This window comes from Sus scrofa, chromosome 2 (assembly GCF_054392235.1).
Source record: "Sus scrofa isolate SSC_HxYL_T2T_F1_AM1 chromosome 2, Sscrofa_HxYL_maternal_Yorkshire_Landrace_v2.0, whole genome shotgun sequence".
NCBI lineage: Eukaryota > Metazoa > Chordata > Mammalia > Artiodactyla > Suidae > Sus > Sus scrofa.
The window spans coordinates 47019193-47036299 of NC_139384.1; the positions used below are offsets into that span (position 1 = coordinate 47019193).

Here is a 17107-nt window from a genome sequence, read left to right on the forward strand (position 1 = left end):
AGCAATTCAGTCTTACCCAGGGAAACAAGAAAAACTTCAACATAACCTTACACCGAAAGCAACTAGAGAAAGAGAAACAAAGCCTCATGTTAGCAGAAGGAAATAAATCATAAAGATCAGGAGTTCCTGTCGTGGCACAGTGGTTAACGAATCCGACTGGGAACCATGAGGTTGCGGGTTCGGTCCCTGCCCTTGCTCAGTGGGTTAACGATCCGGCGTTGCCGTGAGCTGTGGTGTAGGTCACAGACGTGGCTCGGATCCCGCGTTGGTGTGGCTCTGGCGTAGGCTGGCAGCTACAGCTCCGATTCGACCCCTAGCCTGGGAACCTCCATATGCCGCGGGAGCGGCCCAAGAAATAGCAGCAACAACAACAACAACAACAACAACAACAACAAAAAAAAAAAAAAAAAAAAAAAAGATCAGAGCAGAAATAAATGAATAGAAATGAAAAATAGAAAAGATCAATAAAACTAAAAGCTGGTTCTTTGAAAAGATCAACAAAATGAATAAACCTTTAGCCAGACAAAAGACTCATCAAGAAAAAAAAAGGGTGAGGGCTCAATTCAATAAAATTAAAAATGAAAAAGGAGATGTTACAACCGACACCACAGAAATACAAAGGATCATAAGATATTACTAAAAGAAACTCTGTGCCAACAAAACGGACAAACTAGAAGAAATGGACAAATTCTTTGAAAGGTACAATCTCCCAATACTTAAATAGGAAGAAAGAGAAAATATAAACAGACCAGTTACAAGTACTGAAATTGAATCTAATTTTAAAACTCACAACAAACAAAATTCCAGATGGCTTCACAGACAAATTCTGTAAAACATTTAGAGAAAAGTTAATACCTACTCTTCTGAAACTCTTCCAAAAAATTTCAGAGGAAGGGACATTACCAAACTCATTCTATGACGCCACCATCACCCTGATCCCAAAATCAGAAAAAGATACCATACATGCACAAAAATTACAGGCTAATACCACTGATGAACATAGATGCAAAAATCTTCAGCAAAATATTACTAAATGAAATCCAACGATACAGTAAAAGATTATACACCATGGTCAAGTGGGATATATTCTGGGGATGCAAGGATTTTTCAATATTTCAATATTTACACCACATTTGCAAATCAAAGAATAAAAACCATATGATCCTCTCAGGAGATGCAGAAAAATCTTTTGACAAAATTCAACACCCAATTCTGATACAAACTCTCCAGAAAGTGGGTATAGAGGGAATCTATACCCTCAACATGATAAAGGCTATATATGACAAACCCATACCTAATATCATTCTCAATGGTGAAAAACTGAAAGCATGTCTGCTAAGACCAGGAACAAGACAAGGATATCCACTCTTACTACTTCTATTCAACATAGTTTTAGAAGTCCTAGCCATATAAGAAAAAAATACCCAAATTGTAAAAGCAGCAAAACTGTCACTGTTTGTAGGTGACATGATACTATACACAGAAAATCCTAAAGATGCTACCAGAAAACTATTAGAGCCCATCAATGAATTCAAAATGAAGTTGCAGATATAAAATTAATACACAGAAATCTCTTGTATTCCTATACACTAGCAATGAAAGATCAGAAAGAGAAATTAAGGAAACAATTCCATTTACCATCACATCGAAAAGAATACCCAGAAATAAACCTACCTAAAGAGGCAAAAGACCTACACTCTAAAAATAAGACTCTGATGAAACCAGAGATGACACAAACAGATGGAAAATTATAACATGCTCATGAACTGGAAGAAAAGTATTGTCAAAATGACAATATTACCCAAGACAATTTATAGATTCAGTGCAATCTCTATCAAATTACCAATGTCATTCTTCACAGAACTAGAACAAAAAAATCTTAAAATTTGTATAGAAATACGAAAGACCCGTAATAGCCAAAGCAACCTTGAAAAAGAAAAATGGAACCGGAGGAATCAGGTTCCCTGACTTCAGGCTACACAGCCACTGTCTCAAAACAGTATGCTATTGCCACAAAAGCAGAAATATAGATAGGTGGAATGGGATAGAAACCCCAGAGATAAACCTACACATCTATAGTCAACTAATCTATGACAAGAGCAAGAATATACAATAGAGAAGAGACAGTGTCCTCAACTTGTGGTGCTGGTAAAACTGGACAGCTACATGTAAAGGAATGAAATTAGAACATTTTCTAATACCATTCACAAACTTAAAATAAGGACCTAAATCTAAGACTGAATGCTGCAAACTCCAAGAGGAAAACATAGGCAAAACACTCTTTGACATAAATCACAGCAATATCTTTTTTTGATCTACCTCCTAGAGTAAGGAGAATAAAAACAAATGGGACCTAATTAAACTTAAAAGCTTTTGCACGGTAAAGGAAACCATACACAAAAAAGACAACACGCAAAATGGGAAGAAATCTTTGCAAATGAAGCAACCTACATGGGATTAATCTCCAAAATATACAAACAGCTCATGCTGCTTTACATCAAACCAATAATAAAAAAAGATCAGAGGATCTAGACATTTCTCCAAGGAAGACAGAAGGCCAAAAAACACATGAAAAGATGTTCAACATCACTGATTATTAGAGAAAGGCAAATCGAAACTACAATGGGGTATCATTTCACACCAGTCAGAATGGCCATCATCAAAATGTCTACAAACAATAAATGCAGGAGAGGATGTGTAAAAAAGGGAACCTTCCCACACTTTTGATGGGAATGTAAATTGATACAACCACTATGGAAAACAGTATGGAGGTTCCTCAGAAAACTAAATGCAGAACTACCACATAACCCAGCAACCCCACTCCTAGGCATATATCTGGAGAAAACCATAATTCAAAAAGACACATGTACCCCAAATACTGCTGTTCACTGCAGCACTATTTACAACAGCCAAGACATGGAAGCAACCTAAATGTCCATTGACAGAGGAATGGATAAAGAAGATGAGGTACATATACACAATGGAATATTACTCAGCTGTGAAAAAAAGAATGAGATAATGCTATTTGCAGCAACATGGATGGACCTAGAGATTATCATACTAACTGAAGTCAGACAGAAAAACAAATATATCACTTGTATGTGGAATCGAAAAAGAAAAATGATACAAATGAACTTATTTACAAAAGAGAAACAGTTTCGCAGATTTAGAAAACAAATTTATGGATACCAAAGGAGAAAGGGGGGAAGGATAAATTAGGAGTTTGGGATTAACATATACACATTACTATATATTAAATGGATAATCAACAAGTACCTACTATATAGCACAGGGAACTCTTCTCAATATTCTGTAATAACCTATATGGGAAAAGAACTGAAAAAGAATGGATATATGTATAACTGGATCACTTTGATGTAAACCTGCAACACACCTTGTACATCAATTATACTCCAATGTAAAATAAAAATTGAGTTCGCACTACGGCACAGCAGATTAAAGATCTGGTAGTGTCTCTGTGGCAGCATAGATCCAATCCCTGGCCTGGGAACATCCATATTCTGTGAGTACAGCCATAAACATTAATTAATATAAAAATTATAAAGTAAAACAGGAAGACTCTCTTGGGAATTACCACAAGGGTACACTTTGATCATTAACCTCAATTTTCAAATGTTTATCCAGGTACTATGACAAAGCAATCGAAGAGAGAAGTAATGTTTTCATAATATTAATTATTGATTTTAAGCTTGAAACTAGGCACTATTTCCAACTCTGTGTCCCTTCCCCACATCGAGGCAGGAGTACACCCCATTTCAGCAGGAAGTAGCCAGGTTGCTGCCCTGGTCTCTCGAAGAGTTGGGAAAAGTTAAAATTTTGAGAAATGGTAACTTAAACCTAATTCCTCTGCCAAATTTATGATGAACCTCTCAATCCAAAACTTTATTCTCTTTCTCATTCTTTACCTGTTCCTCTCATGGTTGAGCATCAAAGACGGGGGGTGGAGGGGAGCGCTATAACCAAGCAGGACCCTATGGGGCCTTCCTGGAACAGTGCCCCCCGCCCATATCCTCTACCTGCCTTTGATGTGTAGAAAAACTTTAGTTTCCTCGGCTTCCCCAAGTTCCAAAGAGTACATTTAATCAGAGAAGCAATAAAATGCAGAAAGAAAGGAAAATACTCAAGCGTGACAAAATAATAATAGTTTAGCCATTAAGCAAAGTCCAGGCCCTTAATTCCTCCTTGAAAGTTATAGATCATATTCGGAGCCATATCCTTTGAGCAGTTTTGCAGATACTGAAAGCCCTACCAGGTGGAAGAAATTAACTGTATGGTGCCCATAAACACACAGACCCCACACTGGTTGGAATCAAAAGGTTGATGATACTGACTCCTGATTACCCTACCACCAGCTAATCAGAAGCATGTCCATGAGTTGACCACACACCCCACAACCTCCCTCCTTATCCTGTCTTGAAAAACATATCCCTGAAAGCCTTTTGGGAGTTCAGGCATTTTTTTTTTTTTTTTTTTTTTTTTTTTTTTTTTTTTTTTTTGGCTTCTTGCTATTTCTTTGGACCGCTCCCGCAGCATATGGAGGTTCCCAGGCTAGGGGTCGAATCAGAGCTGTAGCCACTGGCCTACACCAGAGCCACAGCAACGCGGGATCCGAGCCGCGTCTGCAACCTACACCACAGCTCAAGGCAACGCCGGATCGTTAACCCACTGAGCAAGGGCAGGGACCAAACCTGCAACCTCATGGTTCCTAGTCAGATTCGTCAACCACTGCGCCACGACGGGAACTCCAGTTCAGGCCTTTTAAGCACTAGCTACCTGGACTCCTTGCTTGACGCCTTGTAATAAATGCTGCATTTTCCTTCACCATAACCCAGTACCAATAGACTGGCTTTACTGCACATGGGCAAAGCAGACCTAAGCTTGATTCGGTAGCAATTTCACATCCCAATACATTTTTTGGAGGTACCCTCAAATATCATTTATGCTCATGGCTACTCAAGACTTACTGCTAGCTTTTATTTAATGTGTTCATTTAAAAGTATATATATGTGTGTGTGTGTATACATATCTTACCTGTTTAAATGGCCTAATAATTATTTTATTATGATTTTCCTTTTAAGCCTATGTATTTTATGATATCCATTTAAAACCTAATACTGAGAAGGGGTCCATAAGCTTCACCCAATTACCAAAGGCACAAAAAAGATGAAGGTTGTTCTGCAGATACCAGAATAAAAGCCTCATCAGAGCTGAGACTTTAATCTTTTTTTTCCCCCACAGTTGTATCTCAAAGCCTAGAAGCATGTATGGCCCACAGAATCTCAGAGCAAATTTTTAATAAAATTTACAGCACTTAGTGGCCTACCCAAGGTCACATAGTTTGTAATGGCTAATCCAAGACAGGTATATCCAACTGTAATGCTTGGTGTGTCTACCGGTGTGTCTACCACTCTGTCTACAGTGCCCATCAGGTGTTTTCAGAAATGGGATGAACTCAGTATTAAAAAGGGGGGGAGGCAGTTCCCATCTTGGCACAGTGGTTAACAAATCTGACTAGGAACCATGAGGTTGCGGGTTCAATCCCTGGCCTTGCTCAGTGGGTTAAGGATCTGGCATTGCCATGAGCTGTGGTGTAGGTCACAGAAGAGGCTTGGATCCCGCGTGGCTGTGGCTCTGGCGTAGGCTGGCGGCTACAGCTCCGATTAGACCCCTAACCTGGGATCCTCCATATGCCGGGGGAGCAGCCCTAGAAAAAGCAAAAAGACAAAAAAAAAAAAAAAAAAAAAATGGGGTAAGGAGGGGCTTTATTGTGAAACAACTTGAAGAACTTCTAGACCTAGCTTCTCTCTCATGGTCTCTGAGGATCTGGCACCCCCTTCTGGAAGTTGAAGGGCTTATACAATGAACACTTCCAACTGTTAGCTGCTCTGTGTTAGGGTTTGATGCAGCCTAGCAGGGAGCAGTGTAGAGACAAGGCATGTATCCCCTGTCCAGGGCTCTTGATAATTTCATGGTTGGACCCACGTATCAAGAAGTTGGGTGGGACCTCCCAGGATGCAGGAGCTTTGTTGAGGGTGAAGATCCTGGGAGCTGGCTGAATAATACGACGGTCCTGTCCTATCCTACTCCACAAAGCAGGAGGGAGCTACGAAGCTGGAAGAGCACCAGAAGAGGGGCTCAGTTTGAGGAGGAAAGAAGGCTTTCTCACAGTGTCCCCTTTGGAACAGACAGAAGACATTATAGTCTAGGTTCCATGTGCTGCAAGCACCATGACAGCACCACCACCACCACCCAGCATTCTGCCAGCTGGCCCCTCTGATGTTGACCCACTGTTAAGGGTTCATGGGTTCTCTAGGATGCATGGTTACTAAAATTGTGGTAATGGGGTTACCTCCTTTCCCATACATGACCTCATATAATTTTCATCACAGTCTTATGAACTAAGTCACACAAGTATTACTTTTATCACCATTTTAAAGAGAATAGTGAAAACCTAGAATAAGCTTCCTGATTTACCTAAGCCAACTGCAGCACAGCCCATTCTCCTGGCCCCTGGTCAGCAAGCCCAAAGCCTGTGAAGAAAGCTGGGGGAAGTCTGGGAACTCACCAGGCAGGCCACCAGCACGGCATCACTGCTGTTCCTCTCGGAGGGCAAGCGGCAGAGTTCGATGAGGCGGGACATGCCTGAGTGAGACGGGGAGACACTCAGGCCTGGATCGGGATGGATCTGGCCAAGCCTGACCCAGAGGTGCTTCTGTCTCTCACACACACTCCTCCACGTGGGGAACATGGGGAAGCGGGTGGCCACCATTTAGCCGGGAAATGTGCTGAGCCGCCCTGAGGAGTTTGGCAGCGAGACCTTCTGCTCCCTCATGTGTGAACGGACCCTGGTCAGGGCCAGGATGAGCTGGACAATCAAAACCAAACCCTTATGCACCAGAACACTGGCCAGGATGGAGCTCACCCACACTGCAGAGGGATGAGCAGCGGAAGACTAGAGTTCCCGTCGTGGTTCAGAGGAAATGAATCTGACTAGTATCCATGAGGACACAGGTTCGGCCCCTGGCCTTGCTCAAGGGGTTAAGGATCCGGCGTCACTGTGAGCTGTGGTGTACGTCATAGACAAGGCTTGGATCTGGCGTGGCTGTGGTGTGGGCTGGCAGGTACAGGTTCAATTCAACCCTAGCCTGGGAACCTCCATATGCCACAGATGTGGCCCTAAAAAGACAAAAAAGATACCACAGGTCTTTCTGAGAAAGAACTTCCCAGGCAGGAACTTTTGATTTTACCAGAGTTAAATTGAACATTTACATCTTTATCAGTGGAACTTCCTAGCACACTTTTTTTTTTAACCTCTTGACTATTTGAGTAAGAAAATATATTGTAGGAATTTCAGCTGTGGCGCAGTGGAAATGAATCTGACTAGTATCCATGAGGATGCAGATTCAATACCTGGCCTCTCTCAGTGGGTTAAGGATCCGGCATTGCCATGAGCTGTGGTGTAGGTCACAGATGCGGCTTGGATCCCGTGTTGCTGTGGCTGTGGTATAGGCTGGTGGCTACAGCTCCGATACAACCCCTAGCCTAGGAACCTCCATATGCCACGGGGGCAGCCCTAAAAAGACAAAAAAAAAAAAAAAAGAAAGAAAATATAGGAGTTCCCATCGTGGCACAGTGGAAACGAATCCAATTAGGAACCAAGAGGTTGCGGGTTCGATCCTTGGCCTTGCTCAGTGGGTTAAGGATCCGGCGTTGCTGTGAGCTATGGTGTGAGTCGCAGATGCAGCTCGGATCCCGTGTTGCTGTGGCTCTGGTGTAGGCCAGTGGCTACAGATCCGATTAGACCCCTAGCCTAGGAACCTCCATATGCCACGGGAGCGGCCCAAGGAAAGGCAAAAAGACAAAGAAAAAAAAAAAAAAGAAAAAAGAAAACAAAATATATTGTAGCTAAAATTATAGAAGACTACAGGTTGAGATTATGTTTCCTTAACCTTTACAAAGGAAAGTTAAATGATTTTGTTTTTCACTGAAAACAATTTTTTCAAACTCTACATGAGTTTGAACAATGGTAAAAAACAAACAAAAAACAACCCACTGTAAGTAGTAATAAAATGTGTGCAGACAGATTCTGTTTATCCTCCATGAAGTCATTATGAAGCCTGAACTCTCTGCTGCCCCAGAGCCACCTCTTGCTCTCTGTCCTCCAAGTACCTGGATGGTTGGTGACACCGCCAGGCCTATCCTACCTCTGCCTGGGGCAGCCTTTCTTAGCCCTCACACCTGAATCTCCTCAGATCACAGCTGAAGAGTCAACCTCCTTGTTAAAACATCCTTTGAACCACCCGGATAAATATGGGCTACTTCTCTGTGTGCCAAACATGCTGTGGACATGCTCTGAGCATTGCTCTCTGATACTCAAGTGCAAATTTTTCTTTCCACATCGGGCTATAAGCCTCTGTGGTCAGGACACGGTTATAATCAATGTTATAAGCCCAGCACTCAGAACAGAGCCTAGCATGGAGTGGATGTGCTGAAAATATTTGTTGGGTAAATAAGTGACTGACTGAATGAATGAGTCAATGAGTGAATGAGCAAAAGGATGAATTCATCAGTGAATGAACAAATGAGTGGTGAAGAAAAAAAGTAAATAACAGAATGAGTGAATGAATGAATGAGGAAATGCATGAATGAAAGAAAGAACCGGGTCCTCGTTAAACAGGAAGCCTGCAAGTGAGTCACTCTTCTGGCCACCTTGAACCTCTCTAGACTCCTCCTTGCTTCAGCCCCAGGGGAAAGGAAGCTACCTAAGGCCTGCACCCTGGGCCCCCCACACCAGCCCTGCTCTGAGTCCTTCCTCAGCACCGCCACCGTGAAATCAGGCTGCTCCCAGCCCCAGTCCCCCCTCACCACTCCTGCCACAGCACCACTCACAGCTCAGCCGCACAGCCTCTCGTGCCACCTCTGGATCTCGGCTGAGACGGGCCAGGGTCACTGCAGCCTTCTGCTGGACTCGCTCACAGGCTGCCACCTCGGCAGGGGTCCCAGACTTTGGCTTCTCAGACAGCATGCCCATGATCAGCTGGACCCCTGGGTGGAACACAATGAACAGATGAAGAGCTGAGAGCTGCCTGAGCAGGGAGACGTCCTCTCCTTGGGGCCAGCTGGATGGATGGCTGTGGGTTCAAGCAAAGGCTGCTGGGATGGCACAGGGTTCCCAACAAGAGGAGGAGCCTGGCCGAGGTCGCCTCATCTACTTCCTCTGCCCTGGGGGTGTCTCTGATTCCATGGACCTAGTCGCTATCCTTGGAAGGGACATCTGGAGGACATCCTTTTAATTTCTGTTTAATGATGTTACTGTGCTTTTATGACATCCCTGATGCTGCACTAAATACACAGTAAATGCATGATCCCTAAAACCTCCTCATAAACTAAGTACTGTCTGTTATAATTCACTCCGAGGCCCAGAGAGACGTGAAGCATTTTGCCTAGAGTCACACAGTAAGCAGTGGGGAGCTGGTATCAGAACTCAGATAATCAGGTTACCATCCATCACCTCTTCACTCCAGATAATGGCCGCATCTGAGATAGGTCCAGACATGGTGGGTCCCCCTGGAGGGAGGTGACCCAAACCTAAGCTGGATAATCACTAGATCAAATGCTTTGGGGGGATTCACGTAGCAGGAGAGGGTGGAGTAGCTGGCTTGAATTTGGCCAGCCAAGAGCCTCCCTGCCCTCCCCTGAAACCGGATCTGTCTTCGGATTTGTCCCACAAACCCACACACACACCCACACCCACTCCCACCTCGTGCCTTTGCCCACCTAATTCTTTTTTTTTTTTTTTTTTTTTTTTGCCATTTCTAGGGCAGCTCCCGTGGCATATGGAGGTTCCCAGCTTAGGGGTCTAATCAGAGCTGTAGCCGCCGGCCTACACCAGGGCCACAGCAACGCAGGATCCAAGCCACATCTGCAACCTACATACACCACAGCTCACGGCAATGCCAGATCCTTAATCCACTGAGCAAGGCCAGGGATCGAACCCGCAACCTCATGGTTCCTAGTCGGATTCGTCAACCACTGAGCCACGACAGGAACTCCACGCCCACCTAATTCTTTCTGCAGGGGATATTCTTTCCCCTCTCGCCCGCCATACAAATAGTTCCCATCCTACAGGTTGTCGTGAATTTCCATCTTCTGTGCACATAGAGGCATTTGCCTACTTAGAACTTCAACCAGACATGGCCCACAGATGTATTTTTGCTTTGTTTTCTTGCTTTACACATTGTCTACTATTTTTTTTTTTTAACATCTTGGCTAACATGCTAATTGGGAGATTCCATAAAAATCCTGAGTTCTGGCTTCTGAAAAATTCTTTCTTGATCTGAGAACACTGGGCCCACATTTCTGCATATCAACAATTTGTTGACGCTTATAAGGTTACTCCTTTATTATTTATTTATTTATTTATTTGCTTTTTTAGGGCTGCACCTGCAGCATATGGAAGTTCCCAGGCTAGAGGTCGAACAGGAGCTACAGCTGCCGACCTGTGCCACAGTCATGCCAGATCCGAGCTGCATCTTTGACCTATACTACCACTCCCAGCAACGCCGGATCCTTGACCCACTGAGCGAGCTAGGGATCGAACCCACATCCTCATGGATCCTAGTCGGGTTCATTAACTGCTGAGCCTCAGAGAGAACTCCCAGGTTACTCCTTTACATGAGATCAATCTAGTCGCTGCCGAGCCCACACCATCCGTTTATGTTACCCGAGTGGGTCCTCTAGGCATCTAGGTTTGCAGCCTCTGACTTTTAAGACCACAGAGCCCTACAGATCCTTCAAGTTCCAACCCAACCCCTCCCTCTCCCCCATTTCACAGCCAGCGCCTGAGGTCTGGAGAGTGGAAGCAACTTTTCAAGTTCACATAGGAATCACTTCCTGGCCAGTGCCTCAGTCACGTGCCTCTAAATCTTACTTGAACCAGATTCCATTTCTAAGTCTCCCAGATCCCAAATCAGGGGGCTATGAGTAATTTTATTGTGGCTCCTAAGATTATGCCGTCCTGGAGAAGGGCCGTTTCTCGCTCTGGTGAGCTGAGTAAGTGCCCCATTTTTTCCCTCCTACAGCCTCGGGGACACTGCAGGCCCTGCCTTTCTCAGCCCTGTAGCTCTGCCACCACACACACTGAACTTGGGGGAAGGTGCTTCTCTTCAACCCCCTTCCTGGCCACAGAATGGAACACAGTCTTCAAAAGCCTCTCATGCCCACAATGTCCCTAAGACAAAGTCAGGGCTGACTTTGCCCTGTGGGGACATGAACAGTGGGCATCAAAATGACAACTGCAGATAGTGCCACAGGATTAAGAAATTTTACTGGAGTTCCCGTCGTGGCTCAGCAGTTAATGAATCCAACTAGGAACCATGAGGCTGCAGGTTCGCTCCCTGGCCTTGCTCAGTGGGTTGAGGATCCGGTGTTGCCGTGAGCTGTGGTGTAGCTCACAGACACAGCTCATATCCTGCATTGCTGTGGCTGTGGCGTAGGCCAGTGACTACAGCTCCAATTAGACCCCTAGCCTGGGAACCTCCATATGCCTTGGGAGCAGCCCTAGAAAAGACAAAAAGAAAAAAGAAATTTTACTAACTCCTCCTGGTCCCAGGAAGAAGTCATTTTCCAAACCCCAGTTTCACACCTGAGTCTGACAAAGAACAGTTTCTCATAGGCCAGTGGCTGAGCCTGTAGGGAGAGGGTTTTTGTCCTTTTAATGAATAAGTATATCTAAAGTATCCAGAATGTGGAGCTCCCATCGTGGCTCACCGGAAATGAATCCAACTAGGAATCATGAGGTTTCAGGTTCAATCCCTGGCCTTGCTCAGTGGGTTAAGGATCTGGCGTTGCCGTGAGCTGTGGTGTAGGTTGCAGATGTGGCTCAGATCTGGCATTGCTGTGGCTGTGGTGTAGGCCGGCTGGCAGCTTCAGCTCTGATTAGACCCCTAGCCTGGGAACCTTCATATCCCATGGGTGCAGCCCTAAGAAGACGAAAGACAAAAATAAATAAAAAGTATCCTGAATAGTGCTTAGCTCAAGTATATGGGAATGAATATCAAATAAATGAATGTGAAATCACAGAAAATTCACACAAAATGATGACTTTCAATTAGCAATACAGCAATGGGGGATAGGAATGTGTATGTTTGCTCAAACAGCAGGCAACCTGGGCAGAAGCAGCTGCCCAGACTCCCAGCTCACTCGTCCTCATTAGCGCCTCTGGTTTCCAACTGGGTGCTAATTGCTCCTTTATTTCTCAGTCAGGGGAAGCCTTCACTACTTGGTTCCCAGCTGCAAGACAGCTGACCTGTCCTCCAGCAGGAAACTGTTTAGTGCGGTTTCCGGGTCAACGAAACCTGGACCTTAGTGACACCTTCTGCACAAGATGGGAGCAGGGAGCAAGAGGAGAGAGATGCTCTCCATGAGGCACCAAGGGATCCAGATGGTCCTGACCTGAAACCCCGCCTCAGACTCTTCCCGGGCATGATTTAAAGTTGGAACACATCCTTTGTAGGAATAGGTTTTTATTTTTGGGACATAATGAAATCTCAGTCTTCTCTTTATCATCCTAATAGCAACTGCCACCCTTCCACCTTGGATTTATCTTCTTGTCTTCCCTGCAGTATTTTCTGCACTTAGCATTCTCTATCGTTTGTTCAGCATCTGCCTCCCACTAGAATGGAAGCCCCACAGAAGCAAGCAAACATTTATATACAGGCCCAGCTGCCCACATGAGCACACATACATGTGCTCCTGCAAGTGTGGAGAACCACGTGTACAAATTTATGAGCCTTGGATTTCCCATCGCGGTGCAGCAGCAACGAATCCAACTAGGAACCTTGAGGTTGCAGGTTCGATCCCTGGCCTTGCTCAGTGGGTTAAGGATCCGGCATTGCTGTGAGTTGTCGTGTAGGTCGCAGACGTGCCTCGAATCTGGCGTTGCTATGGCAATGGCATAGGCTGGCAGCTATAGCTCCAATTTGACCCCTAGCCTGGGAACCTCCCTATGCCACCAGTGCAGACCTAAAAAACAAAACAAAACAAAAACAAAAAACAAATTTGCGAGCCTACACAAAGGCCTTTACACAAACACCAAGGTGCAAGGTCCTATAGAGCCACGTAACGCACACAGCATGCACACTGCTGCAAAGACATACCGTTCTCCTGAATGATGTCAGAGGCGCACTGCTCCAGGACAGACATGTTTGCCAAGATGGTCACAATCTGGAAAAGGGAATTAAGAAGCTAAGGAAATGGGCACACCCAAGCCAAAAGGCACTCTGTACAGATGAGCCAGGGGCTACAAAGCCTTCCTTTAGCCTGTGATTCCTCGTGGTCCACCGGGCCCATCCTTCCATGGTATCTTCTCCCGTCTTCATGGGCTTCTGCCACCCAGATGTGTTTCCCCAGGGACTGATGGTCATTCATCGGCATGTGGCCCTGGGGATGGCTCCCTAGGACACCGCTGGAGAGTCACCTGAAGATGGAGTCTCCATTACCTTTCTGCAGGGTCCCTTCAGCTCCAGGCCCTGAAATGCAGCTGTAACTGGCAGGTTTCTGTCTAGCCCCTGTCCTGGATTGAGTTCGTTCCATCCCAGCTTCCTGCCCTGATACTGAACCCCACCTACGTTCAACTTGAAATGATCTGGAGGTTCAGATAGAAATAGTGACTTGGAGACTAAAGGCTGCATTATGTCCTGAGCTTAAGGTATTGTATGCAATCTGACAAGCGTTCTTGCTCAGCTACGCTTTTCTAAGTCTGTAGGCTGCAAGCTTTGCTTGTCAGTCATGGCTGAAGGGCTCTGTCTGTAGGAAAGAGACGCTAATACCAGGTAAACAGGGAGCCCTGGTTACAACATCATGGGCTGGGCAGCCAACAGCACTCCCCATCTCCACCCTCTTGACATAGTCAAAGTTGCACAGAGAACTCACAGCACAAAACTGATGAAGGGGTGACCAGCAAGGGGCCCCTGCCCATAGACCCCAAACTGTACCAGGGTGGCAAACACCACTGTTATGTTACAAACGTGGCACCTGTTACCTCAGACACCACCCACTGCTCTTGACATAAAATTTAGCAAATTAAAAATCTACCCACTTCCCTGGATGTAGACAGTACTCTCAAGTGGTAATTGAAAATCACTAATAGGGCGTTCCCGTTGTGGATCAGTGGAAACGAATCTGACTAGCATCCATGAGGACGCAGGGTCGATCCCTGGCCTTGCTCAGTGGATTAAAGATCTGGCATTGCTGTGGCTGTGGTGTAGGCTGGCAGCTACAGCTCCAATTTGACCCCTAGCCTGGGAACCTCCATATGCCATGGGTGCAGCCCTAAAAGACAAAATAAATAAATACAATTAAAATCAATAATGAAATAAAGTAACACGGTTCCTTGGTGCAGGCCTATCCCTCTTGAAAAGTTTCTTCAAAGCCTGTCACACGGTATAACCAGAGGCTGTGCTCCCACCCCTGAGGCAGCAGATGACGATCTCCTGCTACAGCTCAGGCAGCTTCAATTCTGAAACTGGATAATGCATAGTAATGCAACATAACACTGACCCATAAAGCTTATTATCTAGATTTTAATTGGTTCAATATTGGTATATTACTCTGGATGATAAATGCATATAACATATCTCTTAAACAGAAAAAAAATTTGCCACATTAATAGAATATCTGTCCTCTCCCTTCCCCAATAAAGACATGCTGGAAAGGGCTTTTTTTTTGTTTGTTTTGGTCGTACAGGGAACATGTGGAAGTTCCAGGCCTGGGGATTGAACCCGTGCCACAGCAGCAGCCTGAGCCACAGCAGTGACAACACCAGATCCTTAACCTTCTGAGCCAGGGATATGCCTTCTCAGGTGGCTGTGGCATCTGTGTGTGTCAGCCCTTCCCGCTCGGATGTGGAAGTGGCCTGCGTAGATAAGTATGATAGGGTGGGTGGCCAGGGGAGGAACAGGACATACCCCACAAGCTTCATCCTGAAGGCCACTCTGCATCACCAGATGTTTCATGAGGGGAATGACAAGCTCCTATCTGCATTTGAGAAAGACAATAGGTCTAAAGGAGGATTAGTCCTTAAAGCCCTCCCTCACCCTATTTTTAGGATTGTGAGTGTTCAGGGCTGAGTGGAAGGAGTGGGAAGAGAAAAATAGATAAAAGATATTGTTAAAAAAAAAATGGCGTTTCCAAGAGGCATAAAGTGCACAGTCTTTTCTTTTTATTCTTTTGTCTTTTGTCTTTTTAGGGCTGCACCTGTGGCCTGTGAAGGCTCCCAGGGTAGGGGTCCAATCAGAGCTTCAGCTGCCAACCTACACCAGAGCCACAGCAATGTGGGATCTGAGCCACAGCGGTGACCTACACCACAGCTCACGGCAACACAGGATCCCCAACCCACCGAAGGCTCCCAGGGTAGGGGTCCAATCAGAGCTTCAGCTGCCAACCTACACCAGAGCCACAGCAATGTGGGATCTGAGCCACAGCGGTGACCTACACCACAGCTCACGGCAACACAGGATCCCCAACCCACCGAGCGAGGCCAGGGATCAAACCTGCGTCCCCATAGACACTAGTCAGGTTCGCTAACCACTGAGCCACAACAGGAACTCCTAAAGCGCACAGTCTTAGGAGGAAGGAGTCACAAAGCCAAGTCTGTGCCAGACTGCAGTCCACGTGGCCTTCTCTGGGCTCTGAGTGGTAGCAGGCAGCACAACCTTGGTTCCTATGACACAGGGGCTGCTCCCTCCAACCATTACCAGCCCGGCCACTGAGTAAAGACACTTCCCTGACACAGAACCACAGGAAAAGGAAGGCTGGGAGGAAGGAGGGAGGGAGGAAGGAAGGAAGGAAAGAACAGAAAGGCAAAATAAAAAAGGAAAAGGAAACCTTTGTCTGCAGCGTGAGGTTCATTACCCGGCAATTACTAGCTGTGTCACAGGCACAGGTAGGTCTTTGTGTCAGACTAATTTAGATCCTGTTAATGAAAATTACTTCCTCTTTACAGAACCTGTACCCCATGTGGCTTTCTGAGGTGCAGATGAAGTGTTCAATTAAGCACAATTTGAATAAATGCCAATTATGCCCTGCTCTGAGTCCCCCTTTTGAAACATGCTTGTGTGTACTGTGATGTAGACAGGAAAAAAGATCAACAGCATTTCTGCTCACAGGCAAGCCCAGGGCTGGGATTTTAGGGACAACTGGTTTACCTTGTTGGCTAAAAGAGAGCAGTGCTGTCAGGGGACAGAGTACAGGAGCCAGAGGAACAGGTCTCCCCTGGTGCAGGCTGATTCATTCCTGTCTGATGTTTTTTTTTTTTTTTTTTTTTTTTTTGTCTTTTTGCCATTTCTTGGGCCGCTCTCGCGGCATATGGAGGTTCCCAGGCCAGGGGTCTAATCGAAGCTGTAGCTGCCGGCCTACACCACAGCCACAGCAACACAGGATCTGAGCCGCGTCTGCAACCTACACCACAGCTCACGGCAATGCCAGATCCTTAACCCACTGAGCAAGGCCAAGGATCGAACCCACAACCCCATGGTTCCTAGTCGGATTCGTTAACCACTGAGCCACAATGGGAACTCCTGATGATTTTTAATTAAATCCTATTCCTCCTCCGTGAGAGGGTGCTCATCCCTCTGTAGGTATCTGATAAATACAGAGGGTATTGGCCCCAAGAGAGGCCCTAGGTCAGAGGCAGTGTAGCATTGTGGCTAAGTGCATGGACCAGCCTAGTCCAAATCTTGGATCTATCATTATTTTCCATCTGATCTTGACCATGTTACTTAACCCTTCTGTGCCTTAGCTAATGAAGCATATTTGTTTTTCTTTCTCTCTTTCTTTCTTTCTTTTTTCTTTTTTCTGGTCTTTTGAGGGCCGCACTCATGGCATATAGAAGTCCCCAGGCTAGGGGTTGAATCAGAGCTACACCTGCTGGCCTCTGCCACAACCACAGCAATGTAGGATCCAAGCTGTGTCTGTGACCCACACCACAGCTCATAGCAATGCCAGATCCTTGACCCATCGACTAAGGCCAAGGATTGAACCCATAACCTCATGAATCCTAGTCAGGTTCATTAACCCCTGAGCAACA

At 45.5% G+C, this 17107-nt stretch overlaps 1 protein-coding gene across 4 annotated transcripts in view; it reads right to left on the bottom strand.

Annotated features, from left to right (window-relative positions):
- Positions 1–17107, bottom strand: part of INSC (INSC spindle orientation adaptor protein) — an 864422-nt gene that overhangs the window by 21436 nt on the left and 825879 nt on the right. For all 4 annotated transcript variants that reach the window (XR_014837251.1, XM_085011965.1, XM_021083296.2 and 1 more), the window contains 3 exons: positions 13179–13245; positions 8911–9066; positions 6587–6663 (listed from right to left, as the gene is read on the bottom strand). Coding sequence is in view for 3 of the 4 variants with exons in the window: in XM_085011965.1 (XP_084868091.1) it covers positions 6587–6663; positions 8911–9066; positions 13179–13245 (300 nt within the window). In the remaining variant the exon portion in view is untranslated. The remainder of the gene's footprint in view (positions 1–6586; positions 6664–8910; positions 9067–13178; positions 13246–17107) is intronic.